This window comes from Penicillium cinerascens (genome assembly GCF_028974065.1).
Source record: "Penicillium cinerascens strain IBT 15544 chromosome Unknown contig_1_segment0_segment0, whole genome shotgun sequence".
Lineage (NCBI taxonomy): Eukaryota > Fungi > Ascomycota > Eurotiomycetes > Eurotiales > Aspergillaceae > Penicillium > Penicillium cinerascens.
In genome coordinates this window covers 216,493-236,442 of record NW_026695287.1, presented here as the reverse complement: position 1 = coordinate 236,442, position 19,950 = coordinate 216,493, and the positions used below count along the sequence as shown (strand labels likewise).

The 19,950-nt window shown below is 47.3% G+C and overlaps 5 protein-coding genes across 5 annotated transcripts; 1 reads left to right on the top strand and 4 right to left on the bottom strand.

The window, feature by feature from the left end:
• Window positions 1–585: 585 nt before the first annotated feature.
• On the top strand, window positions 586–831 carry N7498_001669 (uncharacterized protein; the record flags this gene model as incomplete). The annotated part of the gene is made up of 2 exons (XM_058448731.1): window positions 586–714; window positions 763–831. 2 exons carry the CDS (start codon window positions 586–588, stop codon window positions 829–831), a joined length of 198 nt encoding a protein of 65 aa, XP_058311075.1.
• Window positions 832–4,510: 3,679 nt separating this feature from the next.
• N7498_001668 (uncharacterized protein) lies at window positions 4,511–7,265 on the bottom strand (the record flags this gene model as incomplete). Its single annotated transcript, XM_058448730.1, has 9 exons — window positions 4,511–4,873; window positions 4,937–5,176; window positions 5,345–5,458; window positions 5,509–5,621; window positions 5,775–5,943; window positions 6,010–6,198; window positions 6,397–6,529; window positions 6,577–6,703; window positions 6,935–7,265. The coding sequence occupies 9 exons, from the start codon at window positions 7,263–7,265 to the stop codon at window positions 4,511–4,513; spliced, it is 1,779 nt and encodes a 592-aa protein (XP_058311074.1).
• Window positions 7,266–12,755: 5,490 nt separating this feature from the next.
• On the bottom strand, window positions 12,756–13,628 carry N7498_001667 (uncharacterized protein; the record flags this gene model as incomplete). The annotated part of the gene is made up of 2 exons (XM_058448729.1): window positions 12,756–12,884; window positions 13,263–13,628. Coding segments are annotated over 2 exons (495 nt in total), but the record flags the coding sequence as incomplete, so codon positions are not given.
• Window positions 13,629–13,958: 330 nt separating this feature from the next.
• Window positions 13,959–14,479, bottom strand: N7498_001666 (uncharacterized protein; the record flags this gene model as incomplete). Its single annotated transcript, XM_058448728.1, has 3 exons — window positions 13,959–14,161; window positions 14,226–14,262; window positions 14,332–14,479. The coding sequence occupies 2 exons, from the start codon at window positions 14,477–14,479 to the stop codon at window positions 14,258–14,260; spliced, it is 153 nt and encodes a 50-aa protein (XP_058311072.1). The 3' UTR covers window positions 13,959–14,161; window positions 14,226–14,257.
• A 3,492-nt stretch (window positions 14,480–17,971) lies between these two features.
• Window positions 17,972–18,289, bottom strand: N7498_001665 (uncharacterized protein; the record flags this gene model as incomplete). The annotated part of the gene is made up of 1 exon (XM_058448727.1): window positions 17,972–18,289. One exon carries the CDS (start codon window positions 18,287–18,289, stop codon window positions 17,972–17,974), a length of 318 nt encoding a protein of 105 aa, XP_058311071.1.
• Window positions 18,290–19,950: the final 1,661 nt, after the last annotated feature.

Sequence of the window (19,950 nt, the reverse complement as noted above, 5' to 3'; positions counted from 1 at the left end):
CATCTATGTCGATAAAGCTTGGAGACGGAGTAGGGGGTCGAAAGCCGGCCATGAAATCACCGCAAGATATAAGTGTATTGAGTGTGCTGCTTCTAAAGAACTCCTGTTGATGCAAAATTAGAAGATACTTATAGACAGTTCGGATAGGTGTACTGACTTTCTTGACCATCAAGACATTACTTTTATCCGTCCTTCCCTGAGGGTTGTGATGTGAATACAGAAAATAGTACCACGATGCTATGCCACCAACTTTCATGATTTCCTAGCAGCCAAATGATTGCTTCGTGCTTGATGTTCTGTTTCAATTCAACCATATGAAGTCGGGGATGCGTAACGTGATGCTCAATATGATTATGATAATTGCTTATCATTTAATCGTACCGTCCACCGACACATTTCATCACACTTTCCCCTTAATAGGATTGTGTCGGCGACAATTGCTGACTGACATTATATGACTGCGACGGTACAGTTATAAAACCTAGTACCAGTCATTTGCCTGATGTCTGGGTCTTCCCGTCGGATCCTCGTGTTGTCCATCAACACATCTTGTGACCACAGCCAGCACACTATCCTGTCAAAACCATGCCAAAGATTCTCTCACGGTTGACCAAGTGGTTTGGCTTGGAGGTGGTGCACGTTATCGTTATTCGCTGCTCGCGTCGTGGGGACCTCCGCTTTCTCCAGTCGACCTTTCCTCCAGATCATCCTACGGTAAGTGGGAGCCGCCGACTTTCTTTACCAAGCTAAGCATGGGAATAGGAAGTGACGTTGATGCTCGAAGAAGAGGAGACAAAAGCAATGAAGGAAGCTACTTTCTGTTACAACTAGTCTCAGAGTTGAGACAACTAGGTTCCGGGTCGATGTGGAGGCCGATGAAGTTCGTTTAACATTTCCAGCGCTTTAGGAACTGTAGTATTCTCGCCGTGCCTGTAGATGGAATACTGGGCTAGAATGTTATATATATTTAGCCTGGAAGTGCTTTTGGTCTCTATTAGAACTGGCCTCTGCTAGGACGAGAGATTTGAATTTCGGGCGGGCAAACGCAAGTCTGCTTTGCTTCTCGATTGTACTGTAGTGAGAATGTGGTAGACTCTAGTCTATCCTTTCTTCGAAAGAGGTTGCGACAGGCACCGGTACGTATTGGGCAAAGCGCCTGGAATTTCCTGACTATTTGATCAAGTAGTGATGCGTTGATTAAATGCCTGTCCCCGTTCAACTCGTTAAATGTTTGAGACATAGTAGTGAGGCGGAGTTGTCAATGCTGGGTATAGGAGAATGCGAAATGAACAGGCACTATTGCAATTGATTGCATCTCCCCACGCCGAGACTTTAAATATGCGGTCCTATGATCTACACCCGGGCATTTTGAATGACACTGTCGCATTGTTGATGATATATTTACGGCGAGGAATTGGCAGCGAGGAATTGAGGAATTCGTCATGGTGTAACCGCAATGTTGAACCCTGGGTGTTCAACCTGCATGAAATCGGCGTAGACTAATTGGAAGTACCGAAGTGCTTTTGAGAGCTTCCAATTTTCACAATCAATCCGACGAGATCGGAAAGGCTCTACTTCAAACGTAGAAGCCCATCAAAATCTTGACATGTATTCTAGCTAAACACTTCAGCAGCAGCCGCTCATCGGTGCTTGTTTTCGTCTTATCGGAGCATGTGGGCTACAATGGTCGTTTCGTTTCCTGACGAGTATACCATTTCGTTCTCCGGGCAAATGCGGGTCGGCGTGATCGTTGCTACGAGCGTCCTATCCTGATACAGAGACATTCGAATTGGCTTCCATGTTTTACACAGCGAAACTATCTCAAACCCTAACGCCAAGGCTGTGGTGAAACCACCTAGTTCTGATTTAGCTAGCCTATAGATCGCCCCTGCGGGTCATTTAGAAACCGTAAAATATCTGACAAGATCAATACGCCAAGTTTCCTGTACTCATGTGTCTCATTAATACGCTTCAACCACTTCGCATCTCAGAGTGCCTCCTGAGACGCTAGTCGATCAGCATGTTCTTCGTCAAGCGTTCTCCCTTCCACTGCGACCACGTGCTCAAGTAGCTCCATGGCCAACTTGATCTGCCCGTCATATTGATACATTAAGATGGCTTTTTTCAAGCACAATGCTCAGGCAGTAAATATATGTAGAAGAAGAGACAATAAAACATTGCTTTGCATTGTTGCTACAGTATCGCAATTCATGATGTGTCGGGATTAAAACTAGCGATCTAGTCAACATAATATATAGTCACGAAAAACGATCGTGCTACAGTATGTAACAAAGTCAGCTCTCTTTCTGCAGCAACTTAAAGGTTGAGGAAACTGATCAAGGCACAGTCGGTTACTAACAAGAAATATTCAACAAGCGCTTCAATGACAACCGAGCGTGGAAAAATCTAACTAACCACCATTGACAAGAGAAAAAGGATTTGTGCAAGAGAGACATTTCAGAATAGTAAATACCGGATGGACTATCGCGTGCCTCAACGTGGGGTCATCACTGTCACTTCAACCGTTTAAATATTGAAGGATAAGATGTCATTCCAAGTCAGCTATTTTCATATGTGGGAAAGGCACCAGTTCAGCGCTGTCAAAATTCCGAGAGAAAGAAAATTGCGGCGCCGCAATTTCGTGAGGCGTTACATGGCTCACAGTAGTAATATGTAGCTTAAATAGTGGAGATGATTATATATAAATAAAATGGATCTAGCAAGAGCCAGTGCTAGTATCAAGTCATTCTGGAATATACCATACAAAAACCTCTTTAAGATGTCAAACCTTCCACGTGAGATCCTGAACATAATCATTAACCTTGTGAAGCCCGATCCCTTTCAGGCAAAGGCAATAGCAAACTCAATGCACTTCATTGAAAATAATACATCAAGTCGACTTTGGCGATCGATATTCAAGGATGAGGCATGGTTCAAAGCAGCAACTGACCTTGGCGCTGAGCCAGTTCTGATTGGGGCTGACCTAGATAATGTTGTCGCGAACCGGCCTGGAAAGAAAAAGTCCGCCTATATCATTCTCTATGCAAATGATTTCTCGGGTGACCTATTCCATGATGGAATAGACTTTTTACGCGAAAGCCTACGTACCGATCACCGCTATAACAAGGAGCGCCATGAAGTGATTCTGCCCGCTAAAGGATGGAGAGATTCCACAAGGGAGAAAATCAAACTGCCAAAAATCATTCTCAATGTACGAGATATCATCAAAGGAAATGCATTCTTATATCTTGAAGGGAGAAAATCTCGAAGATTGAATGGTAATGGTCTTCTCCAAACAAAGTTTTGCTTTTTGACGGATTCAAGAATTCAAAGCTTGGACAGCTACGATATTATTGGCATTGGAGGAGCCATATCCAAGAAAGACAGTCTAACACCGGTCTATACAATGAATCTCCGGGGAAAAACCAAGAAATGGCAAGTGTCGATTCTCGAGCCTAAGCATGAATTCCGTCGAGGCCGCCAAAACCTGGTTCCATTGTACGAAGGAGGAAAGTCCTATGTGCCACACAAAATAATCGCATGGGAGTATCGTTGGATTGGATAGATATTTAGAATATTTGACATATATCCTCTCTTCGATAAAATTCTACCCCAGAACCTGTCTAATACAGTAGTAGTAGTACAGTGATTCTCCTTGACCACTACAAACAGAGAGACTCTTTCCAGGCCCCACTGCCAAGACCTGGCGAAGATAATTAATTGGGCTAGCCACCCCGCCACTGTAATATGCTCCGTTTCTAGTAAGGTAGGAGGAACAACGTGGTCGGAAGTGCAAGCCGCCTAGGCCCCGGAGGGGGGAGACAATATTGGCAGAAAGCGTATTTATAAGACACATAAGTACAGGAAACTTGGCGTATTGATCTTGTCAGATATTTTACGGTTTCTAAATGACCCGCAGGGGCGATCTATAGGCTAGCTAAATCAGAACTAGGTGGTTTCACCACAGCCTTGGCGTTAGGGTTTGAGATAGTTTCGCTGTGTAAAACATGGAAGCCAATTTCGAATGTCCCTGTATTTATGAGAACGGAGCGAAGGACTCAGCAACCGTCCGGCGCTGAAATCGTCGTTGAAGGAGATCCTAAATCACCCAGGGCGGACCGCAATGCCAAGAGATCAGTCGCTACATTCACCGCAGGCATATCAATGTCCGCTTATTGGCAAAAGGTCTAGATATTCCGTAGCATCGGCCTCGTACATCCACAAAGCAGCCCTCTCAAGTCAATGTCTATTTTTGATGCTATTCTCAAAACCAGTACCTCTCGACAAATCCATTGTCATCGCTTCACACGACCGCCCACCGCGCCAACCACATTTGAGCATAGCGCCTCAGGATGCCATCTTCGACAAGATTTACGCAACCATCTCGCAGGGTCCGGCTGTCCCTTTCTGCCTGACTAGTCAAGAATCGCTTCCGGCACAGGCGACCGCAGGACACGTTGGCACCAAATAACAGCTCATAATAATAGATCAGCTTGATAGCGGGGTTAGTCTATTCCTCGCCTCGCGCCTCACTCCCACGAAGCAAATTCATCCACTCCTCGAACGGCACGATCTCGAAATCATACCCACTCTGCTTGAGACTGTCCAGCAACGCAGTCCAAGAGAACTCGCAAGGGTTGCACACATTGTAAATCGAATCATCTATCAGGGTCACTATCGAGCGATCGTATGCACAATCCGCTCCATAGTCGCGGCTAGGCATAGAACACGCCCTAGCGATCTCGAGGATGACCGTGGCAAGCGTGTTCACGGGGAGCCACGAATATATATGGGGCAGCTCAGGGAGGGCTTTCAGGGTTATCGCGGAACGGATCATGAGGGGTAGCGCCTCACTCTCCTTCCACCAGCCCGTCTCTAAATGCCTAGAGACTTATCCAATCCGGAGAGAAAAGGCCTTTGCTCCCGACCGACATACGTTGCTCACCATATGCTCCCCCACGAGTTTCGATTGCCCATAGCCTAGCAGCGCGCTGTCTAGGCGCAGAGGCTCCTCGGTGACCTTCACGGAGGACGCCCCCAGAGCCATAGACACGGAGGAGCAAAAGATCATAACCGCAGGCTCGGGCCTCCTCACCGACAGGGAGAATTCGATCAGGTTATAGAGGCCCCGAACGTGCGGTTCGAAGAAGGAGAGAGGCAGGTGGAAGTTGACCGGCTATACGGCGTGAATGATGAGAGAGACCGATTCGTGCATATATCCAAGGATGTCTTCCTCTGTATCCAGGCCAAAGCCCTATTAGTCGAGCGCGCCGTTCAAGGCCACGATCTTGGTGGTTTATTCACGGGAAACATAGAGGCCTCTCTCGGCCAGGCCGCCTAGTACGGCATCGAAGGGCGAGTGCCGTCGCGTTAGATAGAAGATCGTCGTAATCGTTTCGTTATTTAGCAACTCGAACAGAACGTACGCGCCAATCGAGCCAGTCGCTCCTATCAAAAGCTATATACCGTTAGACGTATGCCATGAGACACCCAGTCGGCTTCACATACCACGTTCTTTAACTCGGGCAGGACCTCCCGGTGCGGGAGATGCTTTCCAAACCGCGAGTACTTCTCAATCCATTCCGCCATGACTAATGTACCATTGTCGCGCGCCGCAGAACCTAGGCCCACTTATAAGGAGCAGATGGTTTGGGCGAGCTGTGATATGCTGCCGCTTTCCCACACCACATTATCACTAGGCACTCGATGCCGATCGAACCGGAACTGCTTGATAATCAAACGCCGTAGCTAGATCGATTTAAGACTATCCACACCCTCGACGTATATATTAGTAGCAGCGGAAGAGACGGGGATCCCCAACGCATCCCGACACAGTCGGAGGAGGCAAGTTTCCGTCGCCGCCAGGTCAAGGCGGTAACCGCCATGAGGAACGGCGTCCCTAGCAAAGAGATATTCTATCCGCTCGGCATACGTACGATAGATCTAGGCTCGGATGATAGAACCTTTATCAGTCCGAGGCAGCTCGGCGCTATGTGGGAGGATAGCCACCGTATCACGTGATATCTGAGAAAAGGCCTCTGCCCAAGCATTGGCCTCCACGATGTGAGGCCAGATTGTCTCGAGGAACTCGGCGTCCGGAAGCCGCGGTGCGTTAGGGGCCTCCTTGGCGCGCCAGATCAAGAGGCCCAGGAGGGCCTTACCGATCCCCACGACGACCGCTTCGCCGACCCAGAGATACTAGTTAATATAGCCTTCTGTCGGAAGTGGCCACACTTTTTCGCCGTTGACGAGGGTGATGCGGTCGTCCAACCTAGCGACATACTTCTAGCGGCCTGGGATCGTGGGGTAAGGGCTAAAGACGTCCTAGGAATGGAACGATCTATAGGGCTCATCTAAGTTGGATGTCGTCAAGGCCAAATGACCGGCCAGATAGACGCATTCGTAGAGGCGCTCACTACGAGGCTTCATCCAAACATAGGACCGGAGGTTGGCGAAAAACCTTAAATAGTTCCAGAAGGGGTCGCCCAGGGGCCGTGAGATTGACTCCGCCACTAAGCCCGCCTCGGTCCTAACCGTTAGTTAGCAGGCGATTCGCTCGCATCACCGTTCACTCACAGGCTAAATAAACCTCCTAGATAGACACCCTCGAGAACGAGACGGTCCCCCAGACTGTCAGGGCAAGGTGCGCCTCCGTACGCGACTAGCTTATATACCTTCAATACCGAAATCCCGCCCGGGTGGTCTGCCAGCAACTAGAGCATATATAGCATTGCTGCTACGAGCTCCAGTTGGGCCTCTCTGATCGCGGAGATAACACTCGCCGCTGTGAGTGGTAGCGCAGCATTCCACATATACGCGGTCTTGCGCATATATATAGCCTGCAAAGCGGTGGACAAGCCGTGAAGATAGCACCAAGGCAGAGGACTGAACGTGGTGAGTCCGGGACCTCTGGGGGGATGGGTTATAAGCGCACGATGCGAAAGGAAAATCGGCTTGGGACTACCAGTGGATCCCGAGGAATAGAGAATCAGGGCGATGTCCTCGGGGTTATATTGTCGGGGGAGGGCCACGGGGTGTATCTTAGCCATATTGCTCGCGGAGCACGAGCGTATCGGAGAACATTTTAGGAGCTTCTGCCGCAGGATGTCGCCCACTATTGCGCGGATCGCAGGCGTTCGCCCATATATGATCGTCTCACAGCCGACGGTCTCCAACAGGGCAACGCTCGCCGAACTAGACAGTCTAGACGAGATCATCATAACCGTATAGCCCAGTCGACTCAGAGCCAAGAATGTGACGACCATATCGAGATCTAACCTCGTCAGGAGTGCTACAATTGGACGAGAGTCATAGACCTATATAGCATACCACACTATTAGCATCACCGCGTAAAAGGACGTTTACATACATACCGCTTGCACGCCATCGCTATCTAGTCTCGCAATCGTTTGATTGATTATAGTATCTAAGTCCTATCCGGTGTAAGACCGGTAGGATGCCGGGCCATCTTCGGACTGGGGATACGCGAGGATGGGATGCTAGATAGCGTCTGCTGCACGCAGGCGGATCAAGTCATCAAGGATTTTCAATTCCCCAAACTCTGACGCCAAGAGTGTCGTGTAGGTAGGAAGAGTGGATTGCCCCATAGTATCGCTCTAGCCGTCCATCATGAAGGCCGCGGGACGTTTGTATTTACTATACGGCGAAGAAAGGAGGAGCTTGGCGGAAGAATAAATCCTACTAAGCAACGAAGAGGCTCGTACCCTGCCATACTTATAGCGTGACCCCTATAAACCACCGTCATTGGACTTGGTTGCTAACTAGGTCCTTTTCTCGTGTCCAAGCCTCTTCTGGTGAACTGACCCTGTTGAGCCGTTGCCTCGCTCGCTTGGAATAAAAAACAATGAAGTTATAACTCATATAGTCCAATGTCCAGTTAAACGTAAAGCCAACTCAATGGAATAAGGAATGACCTTTATAATAATAAAAGGTCTATGCATTTCGTCATTTGAGCATATTGATTTTCTGGCCCAGGAAGATTATCACACATCTATTTGATTAGTCCAATTTCTTTAGTCAATTGACTCGTTTCGTCTACTTCACCCTTCCCTGCCATCAATACTCCAAAGAATAAGCTCATGTTATCGTCTTAATTGTGCCGCTGCACAGAGACAGCTTTCGTAGAGGGTTTGCTATATGACCGAAGCTAACTGGGCTCTCACCGGAGTAGAACTTAAGTAATTGCAAGGCCTTTTATCCTATCTTCGCTTCTGTTGTCCCACACTGGACTCAGGCTGCTCTTCAAGAATAATTCCGTACCCATGACTTAAGCTAACTCTTCTATACCGATGGCGAAGCACGTCAGGCAAGATACTACCGATGTTCCATATATATACGTATAGACTACTTGTGACTTTTTCAAAGACGCATGGGTTCTACGAGCCTTGTCTCAGGACAACGGCATATAACCAGCGACCAGCCGTTTTACCTGTATTAGACATTCATACATAGTTGCGAGTTTGGAAATGGCATAAAGTCTTATAAGCACTTAAAGTACAAAAGTCAAATGTAGATCTTAGCTTCCTCGAAACGGTCGTTTGAGTACTAGTCTCCAGCACCACGAAGAGGTGTCTAACTTTTCGCTAGAGGGAGCTAACGTTACAAGGCCACGCGGGGGCACTACAACACCCGGGTTTCTCACGCCCGAGCAGGGGAGATCTGACGTTACAAGGCCACGCGGAGGCACTACAACACCTGGGTTTCTCATGTCCGAGCAGGGGAGATCTAACGTTACAAGGCCACGCGGGGGCACTACAACACCCGGGTTTCTTATGTCCGAGCAGGGGAGGACAGAAAGTGTTCTGAATCCTAGCCTATAAACCACCGCGAAAGGCTGGGCTTTTATGGGAAAAACTAGGGCGGCCGAGAGAGACCATTTACACGGACCCCAACTTCACATTTCCCATTCCAACTCGCCCCATGCTCACCATTCCCTTCAATTCGACCTCGTACAATTCGGCTTCATGACAATAGAAGGCAGCCGGAATGATCAGTTCACGTCGACAAGAATTCAGTTGAAGCCAACAGGAACCTACGGCCCGAAGCCATAAATTCCCCATTGGTTCTCGATAGCAATAGCTACCCACGAGCAAAACACTAAGAAAGTGTATGCTTATTGTATAGCTGCGGAGAGGGACATTAATGAATAAATTGACTCTTTCGCAAACTCGGTGTAACTATCGCGTCGTCTAGATGAATCCAAACTATGTGTTCTTGCGTTTTTGGGGAGCAACTCCAATTGCTCATATTGAATTGCCCATATTGAATTTATTTAGATCCAATTACTCAAATCCAATTGCTCAGATCCAATTACTCAAATCCAATTGCTCAAATCCAATTACTCAAATCCAATTGCTCAGATTCAACTAATTCGTTTCAGAGCTTGCAGATTCTATCATCCGCCTAATATTGATTTTTTCGAAGTGTTGGAGTGTGTTCATTCAGCCAGAAACTGCGCCTTGGCGTGGAAAAGACGGACTTGCCCTTGGAACGACTTATCAGTGGGTAGGCCGGACCCATAAGCATGTAGAAGATGTATTTTCCATCACGGAGTCGACCTAGATCCTACTGGTTGTCCAAGCTACGATCTGCTCAGGGAAGTGCGGATTCTCTGGCCCCCCAAGAACCGAGCAGTCTTGTTCGTTCAGAAAAATGATGTACATCTATTACCTCCAGCACACAGCATGGACTGTGTAATATTGGGACCTGTGAATTACTAGATCCGGTTAGTTTTGCCGTTTCAGGACTAGCGCCCCAATACACCGTCTTGTCACCTCTCCCTCTGTCGCCTCGACATAAAAGACCCAACCTGCCCCCTCGTCCCCGGCTCTCCTTCTTTTCCCTCCCCTTAACTCCTCTATCTTGCACTCATCGCCGCCCCCTTTTTTTGCACTCTGGCCCCCACTGACCGCTGCGCCTTGGCCTTCAGCCCGACCCACTGCCCCTTTCATCTTACTGGAGATGCCGCTCGATCCGACTCGTTCTCGCTCCTTGACCTGGAGTGGCACCCGCACAGGAGCAGAACCACCGGGATAATCCAGCCTATAGGTGGCATCGTGTTACTTTGGGTCGATACCCCTTCTCCTTCTCCAAGGGAGTGACTATACGCCATACTACGAAGCTATCTAAGTCACGTCTGCCAGTGTGCCTTGTTCGTCTCTGATTCCGCCGGCCTCCTTCGCATCTAAAAATTGCCGTCATACTATTGACGCTATATGCCCCGCCCCATCCGCCCCATCTAAGGTTGCACTGCACAGCCCCGGCGTCACAGAATAGCTCTCCGTTACCTAGCCACGAATACCGTGGCGCTCAATTGTCGTTATCGTCGGTCTCTCCGATTCATCCACATCCAGTCGATAAATATTTAAAAGCAGAGCCCGGTGATATAGGCTAATAGCGAAAATACCGCACACCACTAACCTCAATCAATGTTGCATCTTATGGCCAATGCCGGCATTACGCTTAAGATGACGTATTTTGGCCCCCGGCCCGCCGCCTCGCACATTAATCAGTCGGCCGATCGTCGAGCTTATGCGCGTTGAGCGGCATTCGCGCATCCATGTTTCTAGGCAATCGCCCGTGTGGAGCGGTGGCCCAAGTCTGCCTTGGGGTCGCGGATCGAGGGCAAAGGCGTTGGCAACCCTAACTAGTGGCGTCCGTACCACTTCGGACCCAGTGAGCACCGGGATCAAACTAGTCAGCGCATATAAACGACCGGACTGTCTCGGACGCTATATATATCAGCCAGTGAATGCTAAGTCTACGAAAAATAACGAGAAAACTATAGGACACCGTTCTTTCACGATAATCTAATAGCTTCACGGTGGCCGTGTCGAAACCCAGGGATAATCTCCGAATCTAAAGATCTCACTAGGTAATCTCCTCAGACCGTGTGCAAACATCCATTCCCGTCCACCTATACAGTTCCTGCCGTCGTTCGCTTTCTGGAGCCCACTAGCCCCTAATGAATACGTTCTGTCGCCGAAGTCCCGTTGACTTAATGATCGATTGGCCGAGAAGATTGGGTTAGTCGATGTGGAGACCGGGATAAGTCCTCGAGCACGAAGTCATGCGGATTGGAAATAAAGAGGGAACTACTGTCTCTATGTCGGTGCATCCTATATTTTATCTTTGGTCCTAGGCCACAGAACGACTGGCAGGTAGAGCTCTATCGACCTAGCGGGGACAACCAGATGCAGACGATGCGTAGATATATCCCCCAGAAATAGCAATAGGGATTTGCAGTGTGTCTAATAGATCAAAGATCAGTGGCCGAGTCATTCGTGAGGTAGTATTCTAAACGATGCATCGGTCGCGGAATCGATTAGTAGACGGGTCTCATCTAGATGTCATTCTGCCGGAGCTTTTGCCCTTCCCCGAGCGATTCCGCTTCGAACACAAGTTTAGTAGATAATTAAGAGGCAGGAAATTTAATGTTAGTAAAGCAGAGGATCCGCTACCTACGCGGGGAACAAGCCATTACGACCGGGATGTTTACTAGCCTACTCGGAAGGATACTGTCAATCCCCCCCCCCCCCCCCCCCCAGGAATTGGGCGGCTATTCAAATCTATTCAGCGGATCGCGGCTTAGGCAATAATTGGCGTAATCTGAGCCACGGCTCTCGCAATTGCCAAAGCCAAAGCAGGGATTGAGTCGCCCTATATACGATTATATACACTAATCATGAAGTATTAGGTTACTTGCCACACATTGCCGAAGGACCATCCCTTCTGGCCATTTCAAGCGACTGAAGTTGCACAGGAGGGCAGATACCCATCACCTTTCAAGATAGTGGCGATCTACGCCCGCGGTGCTTATCGGACATAGAGGTGATTCGGCCCTTTCCACTAGACCCGTGGCAACAGTCTCTATAAGTTGATTATATCGGCTGGAACTAGTCTAGACGATCCACACGAGACTAGCTTCGCCCGCCTTTGGTAAGTTACTAGTGTCAGCGTCCGTAATGGTCTAGTCGGAACTAGCCTAGTCATCTACGTTAACCAAGTCGACAGTGCCACGTTAAACCGGACTAGTAGCGACGACGTGCTTAACACCCACTACGCCTAGCTTAGGGCAGTGTTAGAGGCAAGCTTGTATATCTAGATGATGCTCCCCCGTATTTAGATTTCTCCGTTAAAAAACGCTTGATTATTGTCGTGAGCAACCCTACTATTTTGCAATCGCTCGCGAAACCACATCTCCAAGGGGGCCAGTCTCTTATCACCTAGGTCACCGATGCAGTTATTCAATTATCTGAAATTAGTGCTAAGGGCTAGGAGGGGACAGTTGGTATTAATTGAACATACATAGTTATACAACATCAATATCCATTCTCGAGGACAACAAGCATAATGGGATAATGTCACGGGCCTGCTCCAAATCTATCCAGAATGTGCTTAAGCCGTTCATCTTGATTGTGTTTTTCCAGTATATCCATCTTCCACGTTCTCCATTCTGTGTCCTGTTTAACGCCAAATGCAGCCCAGATACCCCGGACTAGTAGCAGTGTCTCTTCCCAAGAGAGATCAACGTCAAGACCAAAGAAAAATCTTCGTAGTCTTTCATCCCCGCTCATTATATTAGCTAAACCAGCTGCCCCCTTAGCTTTTAGGAAACGAGCTAATACGCGATCATGAACAGTCAAGGACGACATACCATTATAAATGTCGGCCATTTCTGCTGTCGCCAAAGACGGCCTAAATACTTCATCAGCTAGGACGACTCGAGCCATTTGCTAATCTATGATTCTAATGATGTTCAACTCGTCGTCCACCATCAAGTGATCTCCCTTATCGTCCACGTGCTTGAGGTAGAATTGCTCTGTAGCTTCCACTAAATTGTGTTTTGGGTTCGCTGCCAGAGTCTAGAGCTGAGATTTCAAGTATACAAATACTAAATAGGCATTTGCAGGAAAAGGTGCGAAAAGCTAGCCGTCGGAGATCAGGGCCATGTTTTGCTCCACGAATGAAGTGTAATAGTCTATGGATATATGAAACGGCCCTGAAGGACTCAGAACAAGAAATCGCTCACTAGCAATAGCAGAGACTATTGGCTCGGAAGGCGAAAGGCCCGGGAGGAGAGACCTAGCCTCGGAGAATGGATAACATTTGAGCTCAATCAGAATATCTACTAAGCCGTTCCAAATTCTTTCCTTATCTTTATCGTCTGCAAAGCGCTTCCCGCGTGGGCCTTACAGGTTCTAAGTTTTGCCAGGCAGTTCTTCCATGAGTATATAGCTCACGCCCACTTGGTTTTTGTTGTCGCCAACAATCCTATAATCGAAGGCCCAAGGAGCAGGTACTTTGGTCGTTTCGAGAAATTTGAGAGTTACGTACTCGCTACGAATTAGGTAGTTGACGAGTGATTGGGGGATACTGCTATTTATTCGAGGCACTCGAATAAGCCAAACAGAACTATTCTCGGTGAAGCGAATCCGAGCATAATAGTTAGCATAGCCCATAAGGGATCCGCGTCCCCAAGCTAGTGGGTGCTCAATCTTGTATGTGACACCGCTATTAAGTTCCGATGCACGCTCGCAAACAGCCCTGTCATTGATTTTCGCGCGAATGTTTTCCACTTCATCATACACCTTGGCTTCGAATAAATCATCTAGCAGGGGCTAAGTGTTGTTAGTCCCAATCCAAGCATCTGGTTATTGATGGGACGTACTATATCATCGCACGTATGGAATGGCGGGTAGCGATGGGTGAGGCAGAAATGATGACTGCATCGCTCACAGGGACCAAGCCCCCGGATACTTAGTAGCATATAGCCCGCAAAATCACAAGTAAAAAATCTGTCAAGCATCGAGGTCATACGGAGTTGGGTGGGTGAATTGTACGGTGCGGGGGGCGTAGCTAGCTTTAAATAATTTAGTGAGTGGGTCGTGGGCGGCTAGAACTTCGTACAGCTACCATCGCCCATGACTAATTAGTGCACACAATATATAATTCGATCTCAATGTCTAGAAGCTGCATATAGGAAGAAAAGAGTGTATATATATGGATTCTGTACGAATACATTTCCAAAATCTCTATGCCGTCGATCAATCTTCACGCATTCCCGTGGCGGTATTCGTAGTTTCCTAGAAAAACCTATTGCCTGCACAATCCAATACGAGTCTTCAAGCTTATCGGCCTACTTAAAGTTTTGGGAACTAGTATAGGGTTAGAGACGAGAAAAAAAAAATAACTAGGGCACAAACATATCAGTGAAGACAATTTGTTGCATTTATTGCTAGTCTAAGCATTCGAATTAGTACTTAACACTGCCTCGGAACGTTTTTGAAATCAAGCCCTTTAAGTACTTACGGATTGTATAGAAGCGAGAGCCAGCTAGGGCCCAGTCGCCACATTTCTGGCAGCGGATACTGCGAGAGCTCTCATCGAAAGGCGCTGCAGGACCAGGATGATGAGCGAACTCTAAGCATTCCGGTTGGTCGTACTTAGTGTCGCACATTTTCACGTGGGTGGTAAGGTAGAATATTTTCGGTAACGAAAGAATTTTAAAGATTCGTGGGCAGGAATAGATGATTTCGGTTATGTTAGAAAATATATGTTTTACCCTGGGAATATCCCCTATATTTATACCCTCGTCCGCAGGGTTAGCAAACAACCGCTCGTGCCTCTCACGGGGACGGGCGGCAACCGAGCTTAGGATAGATGAAACTCAAGAGTAAATAACTAATATAAGTACACGTTCCCTATTAGCTACACAGCAAAATTAGTCACACTAGGGATAAGATAGTACAGCGTCTATTGACGTGGAAATCAACCCAACCCCTCTTGGTGACAGACGGCACAATCGCTGTGGCACGGACCACATTTTTTGCTTATAGCATCAAAGCTTCCAAGAACCCCGCAAACCCACAGTATACGGCGAACCTACGGTTTGCGGAGCAGGCACTTACCAATCAATCAATCATTACTGAGGGTCAAAGACCTAGATCATTATTATGAGTTACCCTTTTCCCCACATGATATTATTCGGCCAATGATATGAGGTTTGCAAGCGCCGGTGTGATTCAAGGCGCTTGGGGTCTCTTATGATTAGCACCAGAATTAAAAGCAATGGAAACGTTTCTGCCTTTACCTGCAATTCGTGACTTTCATATAAAAAATCTATCTTTGGTCAAGTTGTGAGGTCGGTCAGGTTCCAGCCTTTGTCGCGGCCTAATTAGTCTTATGTGTGTTATTAGCTTGCAACCCGCAGCAGTGGAAGTGATGTGCTTTATATATTGCTGGCATACGGAGTGGTCTAGGCTCCGGGTTATAGCAAGTTGAGCATGCCGATTTTTTGGCCTTGGTAGACGAATAGCGTGGCTAAGAGAGTAGGTAGAGGCATGGCGAGGAGTTTCCCCACCTGGAGCCAGTATTTAGGGTCTGTGGTAGTGCTGAAACGAGGGATGCTGCGTAGGACTACATACACAGAGCCACTACAGTACTACTTCCGTAGATCACTTTAAGGTGGGCAAGGGCTAGAGCAGAGAGACTTCCTCCAACCTCATATATAGTCGGGCTACGGTTTGAGAGCTCAAAATCTAATAAATTAGGACGTTATTAGCTATAAGGGGCAATTCGGAAATTAGTCTAGCCAAGAGCTAGCGTGACTTTGAACTCCGTACGTTGGACCTGGATGGCCTTGAATCGATGCCTCATAGGCTCTCACGGCTTAAAGGTCAGATAGGCTCTTTATACATACAAGATTTACTGTCCACAGAGTGAGATAGATTTCTTTGTCACCTACATTTCCGTCACAGTTAAAGTGGTGGAGAGAGGCGAAGGGGGAAAGCGGGTGGCTCCGTGTTTCAGGTTGAAACAACGTCGCCTACTTGTAGGAAGAGTCTGTGAATAACCCGCCAAGAGCACCTCCTACGTATGAGCCTTCGGCCCTACGCACTACCCCTTTCATTTCGTCGGAGATGTCGGTCGATCGTTCTCGCCCCCTAGGCTAGAATGGCAATAGCCCAGGAGCATAATCTCTAGGATGATCTAGCCCGCAGTTGCATCGTGTGGTTTCGTGCCGATACTTCTTCTCCTTTCCCAAGGAAGTGACTGTGCATCATGCTACGAAGTCATCTTGGTCTCCCTCTGCTAGTGCGACGCTATCGTCTCTGATTCCGCCGGCCTCCTTTACATCTGCAAAGTGCCGGTATACCCTCGGCGCGGCAAATCCCGCTCCGTCCGCCCCTTCTGAGGTTGTATTGCACAACCCCGGCGTTACAGAATGGTTCTCGGTTGCCTAACCACGAATACCGTGGCGCCCAGTTGTCGTCATCGTCGGTCTCTCTGGTTCCTCTACACCCAGTCGATGAATGTTGCCCAATAGCGAAAATACCGCACACCCCCTAACCTCGGTGGATGCTGCATCTTATGGCCAATGCCAGACTGCGACTGCGAAAACCATAATCCCCCCTATCACCTACCAAATGGCGAACGGGCTAATAACGAGCTGATGACTAGTGTGGGTATATATCGCAAGGATCATCCGCGTAGGTTATTAGGAATTGTTGCAGTGAATTACAGCCCGTGATTATGGGCTGTGAAACTAGCGTGGTCTCGCGCCCTTATAATGCAATGGCCTGGATTGCAGAAGCTAGTCGGAATCGTCTGTAATGGATAGAAGGTGAATCCGTCATCTAGAAAAAATACTGCAATCCCGCTCGGATAGCGAAACTAGAATTCAAATTCTCTTTAAATCCTCTTGCCCTTGGATCGTGCGACAACTTCCACCGTGCGTTAGTAGGCAAGCTGGATTCTAGGTAGGGAATTCATAGAGCGTGTGTTTGGCTGTCAATATATTGTCGATCTGACGCAGGTGACCGCCGGTCTTCGCCTCTTTCCATTCCTTCTCCCATTGAGCGTGGATTCCTTACCTAATATATCCCTCGCTTTCCGAGTCCAGATCTTTCCCTCCAATTCACGTGTCATACATACAAAGCCGGTTCTCTCAACCAAAAAATGTTTCAAGTGCTGGGAAAAGACATTCAGAAAATAGTGCTGGCCGGCCTAATAAAGGCCTAGTTATCACAAGAGCGTTTCGTTTCCTACCGTTCGTGCTCAATTCTCGGCCCTTCTAGTCGAAGACGGCTATAGTTCCTGTTCTGGTTGTTTAGTGCCACCACCGCAGATGTACCACCTTCGCTCTTTGATTCTAAGCCTAAACCGTTACCGCCAAAGCAACACTTACCTTACGATCCCAATTCAAACGTCATGAAGAGGGAAATAATCTAAAGACTGATTGCGTTTACACGTTATGAGGAAAGTCCCTGAGAGTAACTCCCAGTATGATCGATTCGATTGGACTTGGCAGTTCTCGAGGCCAAAATTACTAGACCTAGCCAATATAACAGAGATTTCCTGGGAGCGCGTGATTTCACTAGTTCAAGATTGTCGAGGACAATCTCTCTAAGGTTTCCTGACCTTTCTCGTCCAGATTTAGGTACTGTCTAAGATTACACATATCCGTCCAAAATGCCTTGGCATTTTCGTGCGCCTCGCCATATACATCTAAGCGCTCCCGGAGCAACTTTTTCCATTCCACGTCTATATCTATAAATCTAAATAAGGCCGAAACATACTCATACTAAATAGGGAAGAAGGCAGCGTATTCCCAGTTAAGGATACCGACAACCTTTCCGTCTTAGACCATAATGTTTCCTAGATTGAGATCGCAATGGGTAAGTATATAGGGTTCGCACTTTGGTAGGCGCTTCTTTAAGTTTACTAAAACTTATTGAGGGAGGTGGCGAAGGTTAAGGGCCAGAGCATCCCAAAGCTCTTAGTCAGAGTGAAACGGTCCACGGGGCTCAAGATCGAAAAATAATAAGCCTGGATAGCATAGACTTTGATCGACACACTGAATAGAGGTTGACGTAACGGGTCGAAGCTACTTTCTCACTTTCACGACTTGGTCCGCGATATTTATTTTCTGGGGCTCTGACAAAGAACTCTATGCCTCCTCGAGCGTCTGACCAACGATGCGTTCGTTCAAAACGAAGTATCGCTCATCTCGATCGACCCAGTCAAGCAAAACCTTCGGGATGGGAATGTCGGTATGGGTCGCTAAATATTTCAATGTTTTGACTTCAACTTTTGCTTTGGGACCCTCGTCGGGCCGGTCTTTCAGAATAAGATCTGATCCGATGGACCACACACCCCGTGTAGATGCACCGTAGAAGAGTTTAAGGTGGCTTATATAATGGCACCTTTTTTCTTTGTCAAGTGTCCACCCGCATGCGATATAACTTTTCTTGAGCGGTTCACCCATTGTGGATAGTTTGTAGGAGGTCAATTTATTGCAAGAGACAAGTTTCGACTAACGATTGAAAGTGAAAGTGGAAAAGATTTTTCCAAGCGGAAAAGCCCCTTGCTTATATTTCAAGAGACTGACCGCCATTAACTAGCGTCACCTCCCCCCCGCCCTTCCTTCTCTGGGGCCTATAGCTTTTTTTACCTTGCGAACTGCAGTTGACTCTATATAGTATACATGAGTTTATAGGTATTAATATCAGACAGGCTCTTTTATGCCAGACTCGTTCGGTCGCCAAAGACCCTTGGAAGGCAGGCCATCCAGAATACGAAGGAAGCAGCTAGGAGGTCGAAAGCGCCGCTTGGAGCCTACACAGAAGTTATTTATATATACATATAGAGGAATCAGAGTGGCGTGTGATAAACCTGCAAGAGGTGCATAATATCACAAAAGTTTACGAAGCTTCTATCATCGGATCATACTCTAGATTGAGGCTCATATAGAACTTACCCCGCATCTATCTTCTATAAGTTAGCATCATTGGCACTCAAATTTTTCTCCTATTTCCTCAAGATCACAACCTACCAATCGTCACCAAATCAGAAAGCCACAGAAAGCTATCTTATTTGCCAAGATGAATTATCCACAGTGCGGATACAACCATCTCTAAGCCTTTTCCATTCACGTGTCACTGTGGTGCACAAGTCCCAGGCTCTCAATATCGGGTTTTCTCAATAGAAATTCTCAAAAACTAAACTAACTACTGATATAGACCTCCCATCGTCCCCCTATCAATGTCAATGCCACGAACCTCTCACCCTCCGCTAGATTTCACATGTACGGATATTGGGTCGTTTTAATAAGCTGTGGTGGTGCTGGGGAGTGCAGAATGGGTCAAATTTATTTCAGAATCTAACAGCATAGGTTAGTTATATACAACGAGATATTCAATTTCAGGGCCTAGCAAAAATATAACAGACCCTTTTAATAATGATATTGTTATTCCTGATGCTATTGAGAGCATTCATTTAGCATGATTGGACGAATCAAACTGCATATTTGCTTAAGTATCTCTCTGCATTCGTGCACTTTTTTGTGAGTGGCCGCGCCGCCATATTGGCAAACAAGTGCTGTTGGTTATAAACCACTTCTGTCTCATTTCCGAGTAACCCTTCGTATTGTACAGCTCCTAGAGTTATGATTATCCCACAGCATCTCGGAATTCTATTCTTATTGCGGAGAGTGTTCGTGCGAGAGCAACACATTTATGTTGTTTTGTTGAGTTTAGAGAAGGCAAAATGACACGACCGTCTTCCTTAGGCTTATAAGGGCGATTTGAAGCTATTAAGCACGTCAGCAACTTATAATGATGGCTAAGTTCCAAGGTACGTACCGTCATAATTTGAGTCTGCAAGTTGTAGTGTACGCAGGCAAGTATCGTAAAGCCTAACGAAATAAGAAACATCCATATTGAGCCAATGGACGCTATCCATAAGGCTCGGTGGTGCCTAGCAGCAGCGAGGGACGGGTACTGCCAAAATAATTTGAATATGCTTGATTCCATATGCCATTGTCTCATACATATTACCCAGGCTCTAATAAATTAGGTGTGGACGAAACCGAGCCCAGCAAAAGCGAGAATCATGAATGAAGAAAGCAAAGCTCTGCGATGATCCTAT